We start from the raw sequence: 21,655 nt of genomic DNA, 5'->3' as shown, positions 1-21,655 counted from the left end.
ATTTCTTAAGCCAAGAGACTGTATAAATACTAGTATGTTAAAGTAAGTAAAGGAAATGATATGTGTTAGATAGCAGGGTCAAAACAGAGAATCACAAAAATTTAAAACCCAGTGTATTTGAGGAACAAGAGGGGACAGAGAGACAGGAGCAGAGAATGGAATGGAACCCTAAGTATCTTGAAAAAAGGTAGAGAAGGAAAATAGGGTCTTCTAAGAAGGGGGCTATGAACCCCTATTTGTTCAAGATTAGGAACTAATTGGGCACCGTGGGGAGAGATGGGTATAGTTTGCCCCCAAATTGGATAAGATTGAGAATCTTGCCTCAGAGACTGTTTTGGAGCAGTAAGAGAAACCACGCTTCGTACAAACTAAGCAGTAGAACAAAGCTGTGAAGGGCTTTGGAAGAAAGGACCATGTGTCTTCCCCCATGGCAAGACTGGGCTCTCTGAGGCCACTGTGTGTGTAATTGGCTGACTTGTATAGAATTTGTATTGAGATTTAATGGACTTACTTTTGTGTGTGCTTGGTTTGGACGTGTAAGCTACTGCTGAACTGGAGAGATGAGAGGCAATGGCTTTGGCTTAGAAACTCAACTCTGAATCCTCAGTTGGGACTACAGAAGTGGCAGTGACAGGAGACAGCTGTTATTTTATTCAAGGTAGTGTGCCTGGTCTCGGTTTGAAGATGCTGCCTAAGTAGTTTACATGTATTCCCTAGACACTCACCAGCTTTTGAGATTGGCAGGGTTTCACAGTAACGTTCTTGAGCTTATGTTGTACTGTTACTTTCAGGTCAGCACTGGGGGGTGTGGGCCAGTTACCAGGGGTGACTTGCAGTTCAAGGGGCATTATGGGCTAGGAGAGCCAGACATATGTGGGTACAAATTCTAGCACATTCACATATGGGAATCATGGAGTCCCTCAGGAATCTGTGCTGTGATTAGTTTCAAAATGTTAATTTGTCCCAAAAAGGATATAGAATGGTTTACAAAGGTGTATTCAATATAGCAAGATAAATTACATATAGAATAAGTAAAAAAATGAGACAGAATGTAAAGTTAGGAAACCAAGATGGAGCCAGCAGTAAAAGTAAGACTTGTTTTGTTTTTTAAAGATTTTATTTATTTACTTGATGGAGAGAGACACAGCAAGAGAGGGAACACAAGCAGGGGGAGTGGGAGAGGGAGAAGCAGGCTTCCTGCCGAGCAGGGAGCCCGATGTAGGGCTCGATTCCAGGACCCTGAGATCATGACCTGAGCCGAAGGCAGGCGCTTAACGACTGAGTCACCCCGGCGCCCCTAAAAGTGAGAATTGTATATAAAATAAAAGCTGTGATGACCAGATTACTTCTTTGAGATTAAGCCCTAAGGTTTCAAGGAGTCTACTGAAAAATAGAAACTGATCAGCTAAAAAATTCCCCAAGTCTAAAAGATGACAAACACAAGCTTCTCAGGAAATCACATCTATCCTTGATAGAGGGAGCAGAGACGGTCCTGCCCTGGGTCCTCCTTGAAGGTAACTGTTTAATAAGAGCATCCTATGCATCTTGTTTATAGTCTACACGATGACAAGCTCTGTTCCTATAATGCCCCTTACCACAGGTGGATGACATGACATTAAAGTGTAATTTGGGAAAAAACAGTTGGGAAAGGAGGGCAGTATAATGCAGGGTGATGACAGGCCTCCCTAAAGGACAGTTTGGCTTATTTCAGAGTGGAGTTTATAGTAGGCTTCTTTCTTTTCTTACCTTTTTTTTTTTTTTTTAAGATTTTATTTATTCATTTGACAGAGAGAGAGAGAAAGAGAGCATGCACAAGCAGGGGGAGGGGCAGGGAGAGGGAAAAGCAGGTTCCCCTCGGAGCAGGGAGCCCAATGTGGGGATTGATCCCAGGACCCTGGGATCATGACCCAACCCAAAGGCAGATGGCCAACCGACTGAGCCACCCAGGTGCCCCTATAGTAGGTTTCCTTAGGTAACATTTTAGTAATTGATCTTTTAGGGGTGTGCGCAGTGGAGCCCCCCAATTTTTTTTTTTTAAAGATTTTATTTATTTATTTGAGAGAGAGAGAATGAGAGATAGCATGAGAGGGAAGAGGGTCAGAGGGAGAAGCAGACTCCCTGCTGAGCAGGGAGCCCGATGCGGGACTCGATCCCGGGACTCCAGGATCATGACCTGAGCCGAAGGCAGTCGCCTAACCGACTGAGCCACCCAGGCGCCCGTGGAGCCCCCAAATTTACAAGTAACCAACAGCTTTGTGAGCGTGGGCAAGTAGAGAAATCAACATTGTAGGAGATAGAGAACTTTTCTCTTTCAGAGATGCATTGTGGAGAGAAGAACGGGAGGTAACTTCTTTGATGGCTTGTGTCCAAGGATGTGTTGGGGGAAATATACATTCAAATTGTACTCCTGGTATGGGTTCTGACCTTCCCTGATAGAAGTTTGGCCTGTTCTTAAAAGATATAAAATCCAAAAGGAAGTGTGGATGGGACAGGTGCCTGATAACATGCAGGTCTCATGGGCAACACACAGAAAACTCTGCCCACTCTTGTACAGATTACAGCAAAGCACTTCTACAAATACATTGGGTAGAATTCTCTTTGAGAAGGTTTGGTGAGTGTACCTAAAAAAATATTACAAATATTAATTAGGCAAGGCATTATACCTAAGAAAGGTAGATAAGGTCCCAAGATAGGTACTTGAAAACATCACTGTATTGTTTTAGGGGCTCCTGGTTGGCTCAATTGGTTAAGTGTCCGATTCTTGGTTTCGGCTCAGTTCGTGATCTCCAGGTTGTGAGATCGAGCCCCACGTTGGGCTCCGCACTCATCGGGGAGTCTGCTTAAGATTGTCTCTCCCTCGCCTTCTGTCCCCCCCGCACCCTCATGTGCTCTCAGCACGTGTGTGCTCTCTCTCCCCCAAATAAATAAATGAAATATTTTTAAAAACATCACTATATTTTATTTTTAAAAATTGTAGGGGTGCCTGGGTGGCTCAGTTGGTTGAGCGACTGCCTTCGGCTCGGGTCATGATCCTGGAGTCCCGGGATCGAGTCCCGCATCGGGCTCCCTGCTCAGGGAGTCTGCTCCTCCCTCTGACCCTCTCATGCTCTCTCTCTATCTCATTCTCTCTCTCAAATAAATAAAATCTTAAAAAAAAAATGAAAGGCAACCGCCCAAACCAAACAATAATTAAGAAAAAAATTGTATAACATCGGTGGCTCAGTCATTAAGCGTCTGCCTTCGGCTTAGGTCATGATCCCAGGGTCCTGGGATTGAGGCCCGCATTGGGCTCCCTGCTCAGCAGGAAGCCTGCTTCTCCCTCTCCCACTCCCCCTCCTGTGTTCCCTCTCTCGTGTCTCTCTCTGTCAAATAAATAAATAAAATCTTTAAAAAAAATTGTATAACATCAGAAACAAAATTTCAGAAATGTTTGAAATTGGAAGGATAGCCATGTCCATGAGGAGTGGTTTTGAGTGGTTCTCATCAAGGTGGTAATTGTTATCTTTTAACAGGTAATATATATATTTAAATAAAATAATAGCTTTATTGAGAAATAACTTAAATATCATAAAATTAACTTTACTTATTTTTAAGATTATTTATTTATTTTTAAATTTTAAGTAGGCTCCATGCCCATTGTGGGGCTTGAACTCACAACCCTGAGATAAGAGTGGCATGCTCTCCTGACTGAGCCAGCCAGGTGCCTCTTTAAGATTTTATTTTATTTATTATTTTTATTATTTTTATTTTTATTTATTTATTTTTTAAAGATTTTATTTATTTGACAGAGACACAGTGAGAGAGGGAACACAAGCAGGGGAAGTGGGAGAGGAAGAAGCAGGCCTCCCGCGGAGCAGGGAGCCCAATGCGGGGCCCAATCCCAGAACCCCGAGACCACGACCTGAGCCGAAGGCAGACGCCCAACGACTGAGCCACCCAGGCACCCCTTATTTATTATTTTTAAAGATTTTATTTATTTACTTAGAGCGAGAGCACAAGGGGAGAGGGAGAAGCAGACTCCCTGCTGAGCGGAGAGTCTGATGGGGAGCTCAAGCCTAGGACCGTGGGATCATGACCTGAGCTGAGGACAGTCGCGTAACCAACTGAGCCACCCAGGCGCCCCTCTAAAATGAACTTTTAAAGGGGTGCGTGAGTGGCTCAGTTGCTTAAGTATCCAACTCTTGATTTTGGCTCAGGTCATGATCTTGGGGTCATGAGACACTCAGCACAGAGTCTGCTTGAGATTCTCTCTACCACTCCCTCTTTCTCTCCCCACTGCTCTCTCTTTCTCAAATAAATGAATAAAAATATTTTTTAAATTAAAAAAACTAACTTTTAAAGTGTACAATTCAGTGGGTTTTAGTATATTCAAAGTTTGCAATTATCACCATAATCAGTGTTTGTACATTTTCATTACCCCAAAGAGAAATTCCATATCTGTTAGCAGTAACTCCCCATTTCCCCCTTATCCTAAACGCCAGGCATAGGCAACCACTAATCTACTTTCTATCTCTATGGATTTGCCCATACTGAATATTTCATTTAAATTGAATCATCTAGGGGTGCCTGGGTGGCTCAGTTGTTGGGCGTCTGCCTTCGGCTCAGATCATGATCCCAGAGCCCTGGGATTGAGCCCTGCGTTGGGCTCTCTGCTCTGAGGGAAGCCTGCTTCTCCCTCTCCCACTCCCCCTGCTTGTGTTCCCTTTCTTGCTCTCTCTCTCTCTCTCTCTCTCTCTCTCTGTCAAATAAATAAATAAATAAATCTTTAAAAAAAATAGATCAAATCATATAGTATGTGGCCTTTTGTGACTGGTATAACGTTCTCAAGGCTCATCTACTTTGTAGCATGTACCATTACTTCATTTTGTTCTATGGTTCAATGATATTCCATTGTATGGATGTACCACATTTTGTTAATCCATTCATCTGTGGATGGACACTTTGGTTGTTTTCACTTTTTGGCTGTTGTGAATAATGCTGTAGTAACACTGGTGTAAAGGTATCTGTTTGAGTCCTTGCTTTCAGTTTTTTGGCTTTATACCTAGGTGGGGTAGTTCTGGGCATGTCATAATTCTTTTTATCATTTCTTTCTTTTAGATTTTATTTATTTATTTATTTATTTATTTTTTTAAGATTTTATTTATTTATTTGACAGAGAGAGACACAGCGAGAGAGGGAACACAAGCAGGGGGAGTGGGAGAGGGAGAAGCAGGCTTCCCGCAGAGCAGGGAGCCCCATGCGGGGCTTGATCCCAGGACCCCGGGATCAGGACCTGAGCCGAAGGCAGACGCTTAACTACTGAGCCACCCAGGTGCCCCTCTTTTTATCATTTTGAAGAATTGTCAGACTGTTTTCCAAAGTGGCTGTCCCATTTTACATTCCTATCAGCAATGTGTGAGGGTTCCAGTTTCTCCACATTCTTGCTAGCACTTGTTATTTTTCATTTTTAAAAACTTGTCACCCCAGTATTTTTGAAGTGTTACCCCATTGTGGTTTTGATTTGCATTTATTTCCATAATGACTAACGATACTGAGTATTTTTTATTTTATTTTAAAAAAAATTTTTAAAGATATTTATTTGAGAGAGAGAATGAGAGAGAGAGAGAGAGAGAGAGAGAGAGAGAGAGAGCATATGAGGGGGGGAGGGTCAGAGGGAGAAGCAAACTCCCTGCTGAGCAGGGAGCCCAATGCGGGACTCAATCCTGGGACTCCAGGATCATGACCTGAGCTGAAGGCAGTCGCTTAACCAACTGAGCTGCCCAGGCGCCTGGTACTGAGTATTTTTTAATGTGCTTATTGGCCATTTGTATATTTTCTTGGGAAATATGCCTATTCAAGTCTTTTGCCCGTTTTTTTTAGACTTACTTATTTGAGAGAGAGAGCGTGAGTGCGCACTCATGAGGGGAGGGGCAGAGGGAAAGGGAGAGAGAGAATCCTAAGCAGACTCTCTGCTGAGCAGGGAGCTGGGTGCAGGGTTTGATCTCACCACCCTGAGGTCATGACCTGAGCCAAAACCAAGAGTTGGACGCTTAACCAACTGAGCCACCCAGGCACCCCCTTTGGCCATTTTTTAATTGAGTTTTTTATCTTTTTGTTGAGTTTTAGTTCTTCCTATATTCTGGATGGTAAACCCCTGTCAAATATATGATTTCCAATATTTTCTCCCATTCTGTGGGTTGGTTGTCTCTTCACTTTCTTGATAATGTCCTTAGATGCACACAGGCTTTTTAATTTTGATGAAGTCCGGTTTATCTATTTTTTTTTCTTTTATCGCTCTTTTTTTTTTTTAAGACTTACTTGTTTTAGAGAAGGAGACAGTGCATGTGCAAGTGTGGGGGAGGGGAGGAGCAGAAGAAGAGGGAATCTCAAGCTGACTCCGTGCTGAGCATGGAGCCTGACATGGGGCTTGAGGGCACAATCCTGAGATCATGACCCAGCCGAAATCGAGAGTCGGACACTCAACCGAGCCATGCAGGCGCCCCTATCGCTCATTCTTTTGATGTATCTAAGACTTTATTGTCAAATCCAAGGTCAAGAAGATTTACCCCTATGTTTTCTTCTAAGAGTTTCATAGTTTAAGCTCTTATATTTAGGTCATTCATCCTTTATGAATTAATTTTTGTAAATGCTGTGAGGTAGGAGTCCAGTTTCATTCTTTTGCATGTGGAAATCCAGTTGCCCCAGTACCATCTGCTGGAAAGACTATTCTTTCTGGTAATATGTTTCTAATAAGTTTTTTTTTTTTAAGATTTTATTTACTTATTTGAGAGAGAATGAGAGAGAGAGAGCACCAGAGGGAAGAGGGTCAGAGGGAGAAGCAGACCCCCGCTGAGCAGGGAGCCCGATGTGGGTCTCGATCCCTGGACTCCAGGATCATGACCTGAGCTGAAGGCAGTCGCTTAACCAACTGAGCCACCCAGGGACCCTCTAATAAGTTTTTTTGTATAGGTAATACATTCCTATTTCTTCAAACTTAAAAGGTATAAAAGACTATAAATAAATGTTAAGTCTTCCTTCCACTTCTGCCCCCAGCACCCAGTTCCCTTCCTCATATTGGCAGCCAGTGTTGTGTTTCTTATGGATCTTCCCAGAAACAACAGTTTAGGCATGTACAAGTATAAGCAAGTGTGTGTATGTATATGTGTATGTATATATATGTTTTTTCTTTAATATAAGAGGTAGCATGTACATTATTTTGCGTCTTGCTTTTTTTTCAGTTAAGGCTCTTTTCTAGTTTTGACATTTTAGTTTTTTTTTTTTTAAGACATGCAGTAACTACTGGAAAATAGGAAAAATAATCTACCAACATATCTTTTTCCTTCTACGAAGAATAAATGTTTTTCATGCTTTTTTAGAAAGTAAAAGAAATAAAGATGAAAGTAGAATTCCTTTTGTTTGACATCTCCAGCAACTGCTATTGTGGGCTTGGTGTATATCCTTTTAGGTCATGTTTTATATTTCAGAGTACATATATATGTGGCAGACTGAGTATATAACCCTGTGTATATGTATTAAACTCTGCAGAGCACTTTGCGTGCACTATCTTATTTAATTCTCACCATCTCCAGGTAGGTGTCTCTATTTTGTGGATGAGGAAACTGAGACACAGAGAACGATCAAGATACTTGCTCAGGGGTACACAGCTAAGGTAACAAACAGTAAGCTAAGTAATAGGTAAGAGGTAGAGCTGAATTTTGACCTCTGATCTTTTTGGACTTCAAAGGCTGTGCTCTTAACCTTTGAACTATACCATGGTATTAATTGGTATGCCCCTTTTTGTAGAGTATAAAATATTCTGGGAATGGTACTTGTTGATTAGGCTTAAAGGAGTATTCCCTCTCAGCCCTACTCTATTTCTCCAAAATTTGACCTTCCAGCAGCATTGAACATAGTTGATTACTCCTCTTTTGCTTTTTTGCCCCCGCCCCTTGATCACTCTCTCTCTCTCTCTTTTAAAGATTTTATTTACTTATTTGAGAGAGAGAAAGAGGGTGAGAGAGGGAGAGAGAGCACAAGAGCGGGGTGAGGGGCAGAGGGAGAAGCAGACTCCCCACCAAGCAGGGAGCCTGACATGGGGCTCTATCCCAGGGCTCCGGGATCATGACCCGAGCCAAAGGCAGATGCTTAACTGACTGAACCGCCTAGGTGCCCCCGATCACTCCTCTTTTGAAATATTTTCTTCACTGGACTTCCAGGATACCACATGCTCATGGTTGCCTTTCTGTCTCACCAAGCTGTCTCTTTTGGTTGTTCCTCCTATTTTCCCTAATTTCCAAATATTGGTGTATCTTAAGGATCATTTCTTGATCTTATCCTTTCCTCTCTTTGTAGCTACCACTTTAGTTATGTCTTCTAGTCTCATGTATGTATGTATGTATGTGTGTATGTATATCCTGACAATCTCTAAATTGGTCTCTCTGGCTCAGATCCTTTTCCTTGAATTCAAGACTCATTTGATCACTTGTTTACAGCACATCTGGGGCACTTGGAAGTCTGATAGGCGTCTGAGATTTAATGTGTCAAAATCAGATTCTGAGAGCCAAATAATGGAAACCATCCAAATGTGTAGCAACTGGTGAATGGATAAGTAAAATGTGATAAATATGTACAGTGGAATATTATTTATTTAAAAAAGGAACAAAGTAACAACACATGTTACAGTATGGAAAAGCATTTTCATTACATATAATGAAAAGCATTATATTAAGTGAAAGAAGCCAGTCACATAAAGGCCACATATCCAGATGTCCAGAGTGGACAAAGCCATAGAGACAGAAAGAAGATAAGTGATTGCCTAGAGCTGTGGGGTGGGGTTGTGGGAGGAGGCTACCAATGGGTACATAGCTTTTTGAGGGATGATGAAAGTGTTCTTTTTTTAATTTGTAGCTTTGAGGCATTTTATTATAAAAAGCTGTCACGCATATACATAAACTAATAAAAACTTAAAATTCATCACACATTTACTTCACTTTTTAGCTTGGCCTTCTAGTAAATCTTCAGCTTCACTGATTTTGGCTGCTATATAAGGAGATTCTCCCTTGTCTGGGTGATTTTTAAAAACATAATTCATCGATGAGCAGCTCTTATTTTTCCTTTATTGGCAATAGTATGCCTAGTATTAATGCTGCTTCTCGTTTTGTCATTTTGGTTCCAACCCACTTCTATAAGCCACCACTGAAGGCAGATTTTGGTAGACATTGAAAAACTTGTTTCACTTGAGGCTCCATATGTTTCACTGGCTTGCAAAACATAACATCCTGCAAATCCTGCAGCAGCAGCGGTCAGTCCAACTGCTGCCGTTATACTGTCCATGGCTCTCACTCAGCTCCCTGGCCTTCACCGAGAGCAAGGTTCATCCCAGCTCAAAGGCCACATTCCCACGCCTCTACCAGACAGTGACACAGCCACCACCAGCAAGCACTGAAAATGTTCTAAAACTAATTATGATGATGAATTCCAAACACTGAGTATACTAAAAAAACAATAGAATGTTGTGCTTTAAAGGGGTATTTTTTGGTATGTGAATCATATCTCAATGAGGTTTAAAAAAAAAAATCAAATTCCTTGTTAAGAAAAAAAAAGATAGCAGGAGGGGAAGAATGAAGGGGGGGAATCAGAGGGGGAGATGAACCATGAGAGATGATGGACTCTGAAGAACAAACTGAGGGTTCTAGAGGGGAGGGGGCCGGGAGGATGGGTTAGCCTGGTGATGGGTATTAAAGAGGGCACATTCTGCATAGAGCACTGGGTGTTATGCACAAACAATGAATCATGGAACACTACATCAAAAACTAATGATGTAATGTATGGTGATTAACATAACAATAAAAAATTTTAAAAAATCAAATTCCTTGTTCCGTATCCCCCAAACTAAACAAACAAATCAGAACAATCTGCTCATGCAAGAAATAATTGATAAGCTGGACTTCATTAAAATTAAAAACTTTTGCTTTGTAAAAGACACTCTCAGAACAAGAAGACAAGCCACACACTGGGAGAAAGTGTTTGCAAATACACATCTAATAAAGGACTTTTATCCCTAATATGCAAAGAACTCATAAAATTCAGCAATATGAAAACAAACTGCTTCATTAAAAAATGGGCCAAAGACCTGAGCAGACACTTCACTAAAAAAGATCTACAAATGACAAGCATATGAAAAGGTACTCTTCATCGCACATCATTAGGAAAATAAATGCAAATTAAAACAATGTTATACCAGGGCACCTGGGTGGTTCAGTCTTTATGTGTCTGCCTTCAGCTCAGGTCATGATCCCAGGGTCTTGGGATCAAGCCCCACATTGGGCTCCCTGCTTGGTGGGAAGCCTGCTTCTCCCTCTCCCACTCCCCCCTGCTTGTGTTCCCTCTCTTGCTGTGTCTCTCGCTATCAAATAAATAAATAAAATCTTAAAAAACAAACAACAACAACAACGTTATACCACTACAAGCCTATCAGAACAGCCAGAATCCAGAACACTGATATCACCAAATGTTGGGAAAGTTGGGGAGTAACAGGAACTCACATTCATGCTTGCTGGGAATGCAAAGTAGTACAACCACTTTGGAAGATTGTTTGGCAGTTTCTTGCCAAACTCTTACTGTACAGTCTAGCAGTCACGCTTCTTGCTATTTACCCAAATTAACTGAAAGCTTGTGTTCACCCAAAACGCTATACATGAATGTTTATGGTAGCATTATTCATAACTGCTAAAATTTGGAACCAACCAACATGTCCTTCAGTAGGTGAATGGGTAAATAAACTGGTACATCAAGACAATGGAATAATATTTAGTACTAAGAAGAAATGAGCTATCAAGCCATTAAAAAACATTAAGGGACCTTAAATGCATGTCATTAAGTGAAAGAAGGGAATCTGAAAAGTCTACTTATGTATGATTTAAACTGTATGACACACTGGAAAAGGCAAAACTATGATGACAGTAAAAAGATCAGTGGTGTCCAGGGTTTGGGGGAGGGAAGGATGAATAGCTGAAGCACAGAGGATTTTTAGGGCAGTGAAATTATTCAGTATGATACTATAAATCTGTATACATGTCATTATACATTTGTCCAAACCCATAGAATGTACAATACCAAGAGTGAACCCTAATATAAACTGTGGACTCTGCATAATAATGATGCATCAGCATATGTTCATCAGTAACAAATGTACTACTCTGTTATGCAATGTTGATAGTGGAAGAGGCTGTATGTATGTGTTTGTGAGTAGCAGATATATGGGAATTCTTTGTATCTTCTCAATTTTACTCTGAACCTAAAACTGCTTTAAAAAATAAATTCTATTTAAAAGGAAAAAACAATAAGAAAGTCTTTCCTTGGAGTCTTAACTATCTCAATAATGACTATTAACACCCTTGCAGTTACTTAAGCCAAAAAAAAATTTTTTTTTTAAAGATTTTATTTATTTATTTGACAGAGAGAGACACAGTGAGAGAGGAGACACAAGCAGGGCAAGTGGGAAAGAGAGAAGCAGGCTTCCCGCTGAGCAGGGAGCCTGATGCGGGGCTCAATCCCAGGACCCCGGGATCATGACCTGAGCCGAAGGCAGATGCTCAACGACTGAGCCACCCAGGCACCCCAAGCCAAAAATTTTTTTTAAAGATTTATTTATTGGGGTGCCTGGGTGGCTCAGTTGGTTAAGCGTCTACCTTTGGCTCAGGTCATGATCCCAGGGTCCTGGGATCGAGCGCCCTGTGGGGCTCTTTGCTCAGCGGGGAGCCTGCTTCTCCCTCTCTCTCTGCCTGCCGCTCTGCTTGCTTGTGCATGCTCTCTTTCTGACTGTGTCAAATAAATAAATCTTTAAAAATAAATAAAAAAGATTTATTTACTTATTAGAGAGAGAGCACACGAGTTGGGGGAGGGACAGAAGGAGAGAATCTTCAAGCAGACTCCCTCCTGAGTGTGAAGCGAAGCCCGATGTAGGGCTTGATCTCACAACCCATGAGATCATGACCTGAGCCAAAACCAAGAATTGGACGCTTAACCGCCACCCAGGCGCCCCTTAAGCCAAAAACATTGAGTCATCCTTGATTCCTTTCTTTCAATACTCTCTTTCCAACTGTTCTCAAATCTAGTGGATACTATGTTCAGAAAACATCTGGAATTTGTTCACTTGTGACCATTTCCTACTTTAATAATGCCGGTCCAAACCAGTATTAACTTTTACCTAGATTATTGTAGAAACTCCCTAAGTGGTGTCCTGTTTCTGCCTTTACCTTTTTCCTATTCCTGAGTTCCTCATAGCCCATAAAATATAGCAGACATAAGATCATAATCACTCCCTGCTTAGGGCCTCCCAATGGCTTCCTGGTAAAAGCCAGGTCCTTACATTCACCCCCAAGTACCTAAAAATATTCTGTGGTGCTCTCCTGTTTTTTTTAATTCAGTCCACTAACCACTCCAGCTTTGATGTTTCTCAGACAGCAACCATACTTTCTTCTAAGCATTTTGTACTTACTGTTCTCTCTGGCTGCAATACTGTTCCCCCATAACCTTACCTATTTCTGATTTTTGCTCAGAAGTCACTTCATGAGTAAGGCTTCTGTGCTCACCCTATTTAAGATGTCAGTACTGCCTCCTGCCCCTGCCACCATTTACTCCCATTACAATGCTTAATTTTTCTCCATTCCTCCTACCACTAACTGAAAAAGTAGTATGAATATATATTTTACTTACTTCTTTATTTTCTATACCTCTCCTCATTAGAGTGTAAACCTCTTGAGAGCAGGGCTTTTAGTCTGTTTGGTCTTTACTTTTTACTTACTTTGTTTCTAGAATTACTGGTATCATGTTAGGCTCTCAGTAAATATTCAAGATAGTATAGCAAAAAGTGGTAGGTAACCTGGATTCCAGATCTCTTGCTAAGATTAAGTAGCTTAGTGACCTGAGTGTTTGTGGGTCTCAGTCTTACATCATCTGGGTCAAGTGAAAGATTTGACACAGATGGTTTTTAATGCAGAGAGATAATAGAAATAAATATATATATTGGTCTCTGTCCCCAGTTCTTTTTTTTAATTTTAATTTTTTTACTTTAATTTTTATTTTTAGATTTTATTTATTTATTAGAGACACAGTGAGAGAGGGAACACAAGCAGGGGGAATGGGAGAGGGAGAAGCCGGCTTCCTGCTGAGCAGGGAGCCCAACGCGGGGCTCGATCCCAGGACCCTGAGATCATGACCTGAACCGAAGGCAGACGCTTAACGACTGAGCCACCCAGGCACCCCTCTGTCCCCAGTTCTTAGCACAAAAACCTTTACAATTTCCTGGGTAATAGGAGTGTCTTTTGTTCTAAAGAGGTGACTCTGGGTGGGCTCCCAGTTGGCTCCTCAATATAGGCTGGTCACTGGAAAAACCAAAACATGATTAGAAGCTTGGCATTTTCAGTCCTGCGCCCCATTCTCTTCAGAAAGGAGCAGGGCTGAAAATGGAGTTAATGATGGATCATGTCTACATGATGAAGCTTCCATACAATCTCTGAAATATGGAGTTCAGAGAGCTTCCATTGGAATGTTCATTTGTATCCTTTGTCATGTTCTTTAATAAACTGGTATATGTAAGTAAATGTTTTCCTGAGTTCTGTGAGCTGCTCTAGCAAATTAATTAGACCCAAGGAGGAGGTCTTTGTAACCTCCATAATCTTTGATCTGTAGCTGGTTGGTCAGAAGCGCAGGTGATAAACTGAGCTTGTGACTGATGTCTGAAGTGTGTGGGGATGGGGGGGGGAAGGAGGTGACAGTCTTGTGGGGCTGAGCCCTTGTGGGATATGATGTTACCTCTATGTGGATAGTGTCAGAATTGAGTTAAATTGTAGGACAACCAGCTAGTGTCACAAAGAATTGCTTGTTGTGGGGAAAAAACCTCCACACATTCCGGTGACCGGAAGTGCGAGTGTTCTGTGTGACTAGGAGAGGAGACACACACAGGAAAGAAGCACACACTAGGGAAGAACTGGGTTTTCCCTACATAGGAAATAAAAAGCTGGATTTTTTTCTTTTACAAATGTAAACCAGAATTTTTTAACTGAAGTAACCTTGAGAAACCATCTTTCATTATAAAGTTAAGGCTCTCAGTTCAAAAACATTGTTTCACTCACTGGTATCTGTTCCTATTAGGAATAGTGGATGGATTATTGGCAGGACTAAGGCTGTTTGGTGAAGCATCTGAGAGTTGTGGGAAATTCAACACAAGAAGGAGCTAGCTGCTCGGGGCCCAAAGCCAGAAGGACTCCAGGCCAAAAGAAAGATCGTGCCTTTGAGGTTCTATTTGAAGATCAGGAACTTATCCTAAGAATAAGAACAAACTTTTTATTTTGAAATTTTCTAAGCAGCTGCATTTCCCCTCATTTTCTTTTGCGAGGCTTCCACTATCTACCCCCCTGCCCCACCCTTCCCCCGTCATCTGTCGTTGTGAGTTCTCTCCTATGCCTGGCTCTGTATGAAGTAGCTGTGGTTGTTAAATTGTGTCTTTTGTATGTTTAGTTAAATTGTAGCTTTTATTATTTATTTATTTTTTAAAATTCTATGTATTTGAGAGAGAGAGCACGTACAGAGCAAGGGGCAGAGGGAGAAGCAGACTCCTGCTGAGCAGGGAGCCCGATGTGGGACTCGATCCCAGGACCCTGAGATTATGACCTGAGCCAAAGGCAGACGCTTAACCCACTGAGCCACCCAGGCGCCCTAAATTGTAGCTTTTAGATTTTTATTTATTTTTTTATTTTTTAAAGTGATGTCTACACCCAATGTGAGGTTCAGACCTACAACCCCAAGTTCTAGAGTCGCATGCTCTACCAACTGAGCTAGCCAGGCATCCCTAGCGTTTAGATTTCTTAATTTTTTCTTAAGACTTTATTTGAGAGAGAGAGAGAAGAGTGAGAGAGCATGTGCACACGTGTTGGGGAGGAGCAGAGGGAGAGGGACAAGCAGACTCCCTGCTGAGCATGGAGCCCCATGCAGGGCTGATCCTACAACCTTGAGGTCATGACCTGAGGCGAAACCAAGAGTTGGAGGCTCAACCAACTGCGCCACCCAGGAAGCTCTTAGATTTCTTAATCATTTCATTATGCTTGTGTAGTTGTTGTTGTTTTTAAGTAAGCTCTACATCCAACGTGGGGCTTGAACTCATGACCCTGACAAGCCAGTAAGGTGCCCCTTTTTTAATTAATCAACTAATTTTTATTTTTAAATATTTTTTTAATGCTTGTGTAGTTTAATTTCTCCTTTCTTGGCAGACCTATTATAAAATCTGGTAGGGCCTCTGACTGTACTATAAACCGGTCTCAGATGGAAGGTAGGTTCTCCTCCGGTTCTCCATGTGCAGCAGGACTGTACACTTCCTTCTCCACTGCATTGTTGTGAGAGTCATTTTCCTTCTATGAAATCTTTTGATATGAGTGTTTTCAGAGGACAAATATTTTTTAAATGCAAACACTTAGAGTTTTTTTTAAAAAGTAGGGTTGACGCCTCAATTTTAAGTTTACATTTTGTAATTAATTAATTTTAATCTTTTAATTTTGAGATAACTGGATTTATTTGTAGTTGTAAGAAGTAATACTGAGAGATCCCGTGTACCCTTCATTCAGTTTTCCCTAGTAGTAAGGTCATGTAGAACTATAGTAAAAATACCAGAACCAGGATATTGATGTTGATACAACCCATGATCTTGTTCAGATTTCTCCAGTTTTACTTGTAGTCATTTGTGTGTGTGTATTTATTTCTCTGCACTTTTATTACATCTGTAGTTTTATGTATCCAATACCATATTCAAGATACTTCCATTACCACAAGAATTCCTCATTTTGTCCTTTTATAACCATATCCACTTCCTTCCTGCCGCCCCTAATTTCTGGACCCCTGGCAACCACTAAGGAGGTCTCCATTTCTCTTCCTTCCTTCCTTCCTTCCTTCCTTCCTTCCTTCCTTCCTTCCTTCCTTCCTTCCTTCCTTCCTTTTTAAAGATTTTATTTATCAATTTGAGAGAGAGAGAGAGACAGCAAGAGAGGGAACACAAGCAGGGGGAGTGGGAAAGGGAGAAGCAGGCTTCCCGCGGAGCAGGGAACCCGATGTGGGGCTCAATCCCAGGACCCTGGGATCATGACCTGAGCCGAAGGCAGACCGACTGAGTTACCCAGGCACCCCTGTGTCTCCATTTCTATAAATTTGTTATTTCGAGAATGTTATATAAATGGAATCATACAGTATGTAACCTTTGGGATAGGTTTTTTTTTTTCTCTCAGCATAAACCTCTTGAGATTCATCCAGGTGTGTCAATAGTTTCTTGTTATTGCTGAATAGTATTCCATGGAATAAATATAGCACAATTGGTTTAACTATTCACTTGTTGAAGGACATCAACTTATTTCCAGTTTTTGGCTGTTATGAATTAAGCTTCTCTTGACATTTGTGCACAGATTTTTATGTGGACATAAATTTTCATTGCTAAGAGTGCAGTTGTTAGGTCATATGGTAAGTGCATGGTTTGCAATTTACTGTATTTATTTATTTAAAGATTCATTAACTCATTTTAGAGGTGGGAGGAGGAGGGGCAGAGGGAGGAGTGAGAAACCCAAGCAGACTCCGTGCTGAGCATGGAGCCTGCTGCAGGGCCTGATCTCCAAACCGTGAAATCATGACCTGAGCCAAAACCAAGAGTCGGGTGCTCTACTGACTGTGACACCCTGGTGCCCTGCAATTTACTTTAAAAATTAGTAGATAAAAACCTTTTCCTATTAGAGTTATTTACTCTTAACATTTGCTGGTGAAAAGTATCATTTTACAGTTTCTTTGAAGCTGTTTTCTAGCACCTGTTGTCTGTGTGGCCAGGGAGTTTGCATTTTGGAATAGCCGTTGTGTCATCCTCAGGCATTATGAGATGAAGGTGGAAGCTGACGAATCAAACCACAGAATCGTTAAAGGGTAGTTTCCTTTCCTATGAAACAATATATGTATTAGTTCTTGTCTTTTTTGCATTTGATCCTTAGTTTTAATATTGTAGTGAAAGGTTGCGTTTTATTTTCTCTTCTTACAGCGGCTATGTGACTATGTTTGTGACCTCCTCTTAGAAGAGTCAAATGTCCAGCCAGTATCGACACCAGTAACAGTGTGTGGAGACATACACGGACAGGTAAAATTTCATGAGCAGATTTTTAGCTTTTGTACTGTCCATAGTCCATGTGTGTTTCCACTTATGCTGCAAAAAAGCCACCAGAAAAACAAGAAACAAAAACAGCTGGTCATTTGATAGATTGCCTCAGTCTTTGTGACACTAATGATTCCTGGTTACTATTACAGTGAGTAAAAGCAGTGGTCAAATTATTCATGGAGTTTGTTGAAATTATACTTGCAAAGTGGATAGAATGCAGCATTATCACTCTGTGAAGTGGGGAGAGAGAAAATAAATGTGGACAGCTCACAGTGATTGTGAGTAACAGGAGGTGCTTTGGTTTTAGGTGCTAATTTTCTATTCTATTTTCTATTCTATTCATTTCTGTTTATTCATTCTATTCACTCGTCACATTTTATTAAAAATGTATCATTTCCTTAGTGGGAATGAGAATAACAAAGGTTCAGAAAGATAAAATTGTTGGTGCATGATTTTACAGCAAGTCACTGCTAGAATTGGAGAAAGATTAGTCTTGTTTTTTCATCTGCTGGTTTTTTGTTTTTAAGAGTTTTGGGACAGTGGCAGGAGGAGTACACCTCATCTTTAGACTCTTACCGTCCCCGTGTAGCCCGGTTGGAAACCCTCTGTGTCTTTGTAGAGGTGTTGGTTGTGTGTGTGTGTGTGTGTGTGTGTGTATATGGTTTTTTTTTAACTGGGAAAGAAAGCTGAACAGAGCACTCACTCAGTCTGCTGTATGCATACAACGGAGTTGTGGCTATCAGACATATATTGTAAACAATATATTTATCATTGCCAGCAGGACTTCCTGTCATCTGTGCAATTTCCCTGCCTTGAATGACTGCCTAAAGAAGCAGAAATGTGTCTATATTGGTTGTGATTGAGGGCTGCTCCGTGAATTAAGTTCACTTTAGAGGGCTCTTTTCTTTTTTGGTTTTCCAATTTGTTCTCTGGGTAGTTGAGGTCATAATAAATCTGGCATTTGCATGTTATCAGCTTCTAAATAGAGAGCCCATTATGTCATCTCTGATCTGTTGAAAGATTTATTTATGTGAGGTTGGGGGAGGGGTGCGAAGAGGCAGAGGGAAGGGGAGAGAGAACTCAGGCCGACTTGGTGCTGAACACGGAGCTTAGGCAGGGCTCGATCTCACAATCATGAGATCGAGTTCTGAGCTGAAACCAAGAATTGGACGCTTAAATGACTGTGCCACTCAGGCCTCCATCTCAGATCTTTTAAAATCTTAGTTCTCTAGAGTAGACTTCAGGAATGCATTTCTTAAAATCCATATAAGTTCTCTCCAAAAATATAATAAACGTTTGTATTTTTGCTAAGATAAATGATACTAATATAAGCATGCCATGACACGTTCCTGAGCGCTGAAATAAATCAAGTAATGTTTTCCCCTGATTATAATATTAAAATTGATGGATTACCTAGGTTATCAGGACTTTCTAGTACATAATTTACAGCCATGATCAAAGATCAGGAAATTAGAGACAACTTCAAACTACTAAAATTAATTAAAATAATAAAATTTTACTATTGTAGTATATATACACCTTCAGTCAAATGTACAATTCTAGCTAACATCTTCTTGTGTTTTGAAGGTTAGCAAACTGCTTTTTCACATATTCCATATCATATTTTTTCAAGAGTCCTGTAAGATTGGATTATTTTGTAGGAAAGGAAACTTAGACTGAAAGATGGAAATTCACACAGCTACTAAGGAACATAGTTGAGATTTGAAACTTAACTTTGGTGCTGGTGTCCATGTTATTTTTAATTTTTTTTATTGAAGTATAGTTGGTATACAATGGGTTACATTAGTTTCAGGTATAAGCCCATGTTAAGACTACCACCAAATTGAACATTGTTTCTCTTATACTTGACCCTTTATATCACTTGCTAATCAAAAGCATGGGACTTTTGGAGCTTCCAAATGTATGTAAGATATATCCTTTGGGATTTGTAGAGTTGTTTTCTCCTTGGGCCAGTTCTGGCATGGTAAGATTGGATTATGAGTATAAACTCATTAAAAAATTTTGGCAAGCATAAAGTGCTGAGAAGCATTGAAACAGTGTAAGCTAGTGAGGAGATTGTGGTCTTCATTGTCAGAGCTTGGTTTAAGTCCTGGCTTGGCTACACATTAACTGTTCAAGAAGTTACTTCTGCTAGGTCAGAAGTTTTTTAGGTATGGCCTGTGGACCTTTGAAGGTCTGTAAGGTGGTACAAAATCAGTTGAGGGTAAAACTGCAGGTATCTCAGCATGAATCAAGGGAGTAGCACCAGACAGTGCTTATTGTTATTGTATTCTTCACCAACATGCATGCACAGTAAAATAAAATGCCAGTATCACTTAGGATGTCCTTGATGATGATACTGACCTGGCAGGAGAGATACCATGATCACAAAGAATGTCCTTGATGAAGCAGTAATATTAATTGTAATTCTTAACCCTTGAGTTGATACATCTTTTGAATAGTCCTATGATGGAAACGGGAAGTATGCATAGAGCACATCTGCTGCATACCAAAGAAAGATGGTTTGCTCAAGGAAAATAGTTGTGTAGTTTTTTGTATCACACGCTGAAGTAGCTTCTCTTTTTATGGAACACTATTTTTACTTGAGAATGAATGACAAGCTTTGGGTATTTGGCAACCATCTTTGCAACAGTGAAGGAGTGAGCCAGTCACTTCAAGGAAAACAATTGACAGTATTTATTACCAGTGACAAAATTTGAGTTTTCAAATCAATAATTAGAATTTTAGAAAATTTGAGCCCACCATCTTGATGGCAGACTGTCAGCTTCTGATATTTAAAGACTTTTCTGTTGGTGGTGGTATTAACTAATACAGTTTTTTGGTGATGTATAATGAAGTATCATTTCTGTTTTCCAAATGACCAGTGTGTTAGCCACTGAGAGTGTTAGCCCTACTAACAGAATAGGAAAAAGATCATTTATCAAGTGTTCATGTATTAAAAGAATATGCACCATTATCTCTAAAGATTATTAAAATACTCTTCCTTTTTGTAAAATACACTTGTGTGAAGCTGGATTTTCTTCATATACTTTCATCACTATATCCCAACAGGTTAATGCAGAGGCAGATTATGAAAATCTAGCCATATTCTGTTAAGCCAGACATTAGATTTGTTTTGTTTTGAAAACCTTGTTTATTTTTCATTAGAAATATGTATATCTTACTATTTAATGAGTTGTTACTGATTTAAAAAAATTAAATATTAAAAATGATTAGTTTTAATTTTCAATATGGTCAGTAGCAACTGATATAAATTATATAAGCAAAAGGTTTTTGGGCACCTATAAGTTCTAAGACTATGAATAGGTCCTGAAACTAAAAAGTTTAAAAACTACTAAGCTAGCCGACTGTTTCCTTGTCTCTATTGGTGGAATAAAATCCACTTCTCAGGATTGCTTTTTTTTAAAAATATTTTATTTATTTATTTGACAGAGAGAGACAGGGAGAGAGGGAACACAAGCAGGGGGTAGTGAGAGAGGAAGCAGGCTTCCCGCTGAGCAGAGAGCCCCATGCGGGGGCTCGATCCCAGGAGCCTGGGATCATGACCTGAGCTGAAGGCAGACGCTTAACAACTGACCCACCCAGGCGCCCCTCAGGATTGCTTTTATTTTAAAATGAGATTTACAGGGGTGTCTGGGTGGCTCAGTCGGTTAAGTTCCCCTCTCTTGGTTTCAACTCAGGTCATGATCTTAGGGTCGTGAGATCGAGCCCTGTGTCGGGCTCTGCACCCAGGATGGAGTCTGCTTCTCTCCCTTTCTCTCTGCTCCTGCCCCCGCTCATGTGCATGCTCTCTCTCTCTCTCAAATAAATAAATAAATAAATCTTTAAAAAAATTAAAAAATAAAATGAGACTTACAGAGTGTCCATGATGTTGAAAACATATAATAGATGGTAGAAATTATTTGTGAAATGATGAGGTGAGCTTCTAGTAATGTAGGACAAGCTTAGTTGTCTGCACATGTTCTCAGTAAATGTTTATTATGTTAAAGAATTTTGGAAAAAACTTCCATTATGGAGTAGGAACTGTTGGGTCCCCTAAGCAGAATATTTGATCATCTATTAAATATATAGAGAGTAAATGGAAACTTATAACATTTTTATTTAAGAACATATTTCTATAACTATCAATAGAAAAGTTTAAGGACGCTCACTCTTGCACCATACCTTTACAAAAGCAACCATTTCATGAAACTTTTAAATGTTCCCTTTCTGACTCTGTGTGTATACATAGTAAAATTGTGTAGTTTATTATAGGTATAGTTTTGTGTTCCATTCTTTTCCCTAATCATTTTTCTGTTTTGCTACATAGTTTCCATTATAATCATTATTCATGATTGGTCCAGGTCTTTGAGTTGGTAGATCATACTTTATTAAAATAGTCTCTTACGTTAGTCATGAAGGTTGTTTCTTTTATTATTATAAATGATGTTGTAACACATTTTCTATATATTCACACAGCATTTACTTACTTATTTA

General features: G+C 40.2%; 1 protein-coding gene and 1 pseudogene across 1 annotated transcript in view; one reads left to right on the top strand and one right to left on the bottom strand.

Annotated features, from left to right (window-relative positions):
- The window catches only part of PPP6C (protein phosphatase 6 catalytic subunit), a 40,154-nt gene that overhangs the window by 7,232 nt on the left and 11,267 nt on the right, over positions 1-21,655 (top strand). The window contains exon 2 of the mRNA XM_028107771.2: positions 17,045-17,140. Within this exon, the coding sequence (XP_027963572.1) occupies positions 17,045-17,140 (96 nt within the window). The remainder of the gene's footprint in view (positions 1-17,044; positions 17,141-21,655) is intronic.
- LOC114212792 (mitochondrial import inner membrane translocase subunit TIM14 pseudogene) lies at positions 8,966-9,288 on the bottom strand (annotated as a pseudogene).

This window comes from Eumetopias jubatus, unplaced genomic scaffold (genome assembly GCF_037043125.1).
Source record: "Eumetopias jubatus isolate StellerSeaLion01/CBP00866 unplaced genomic scaffold, mEumJub1_p1.0 scaffold_15, whole genome shotgun sequence".
In the NCBI taxonomy this organism is placed as follows: Eukaryota; Metazoa; Chordata; class Mammalia; order Carnivora; family Otariidae; genus Eumetopias; species Eumetopias jubatus.
Note: the sequence above shows the minus strand (reverse complement) of the source record. Positions and strands in the feature narration are given on the sequence as shown.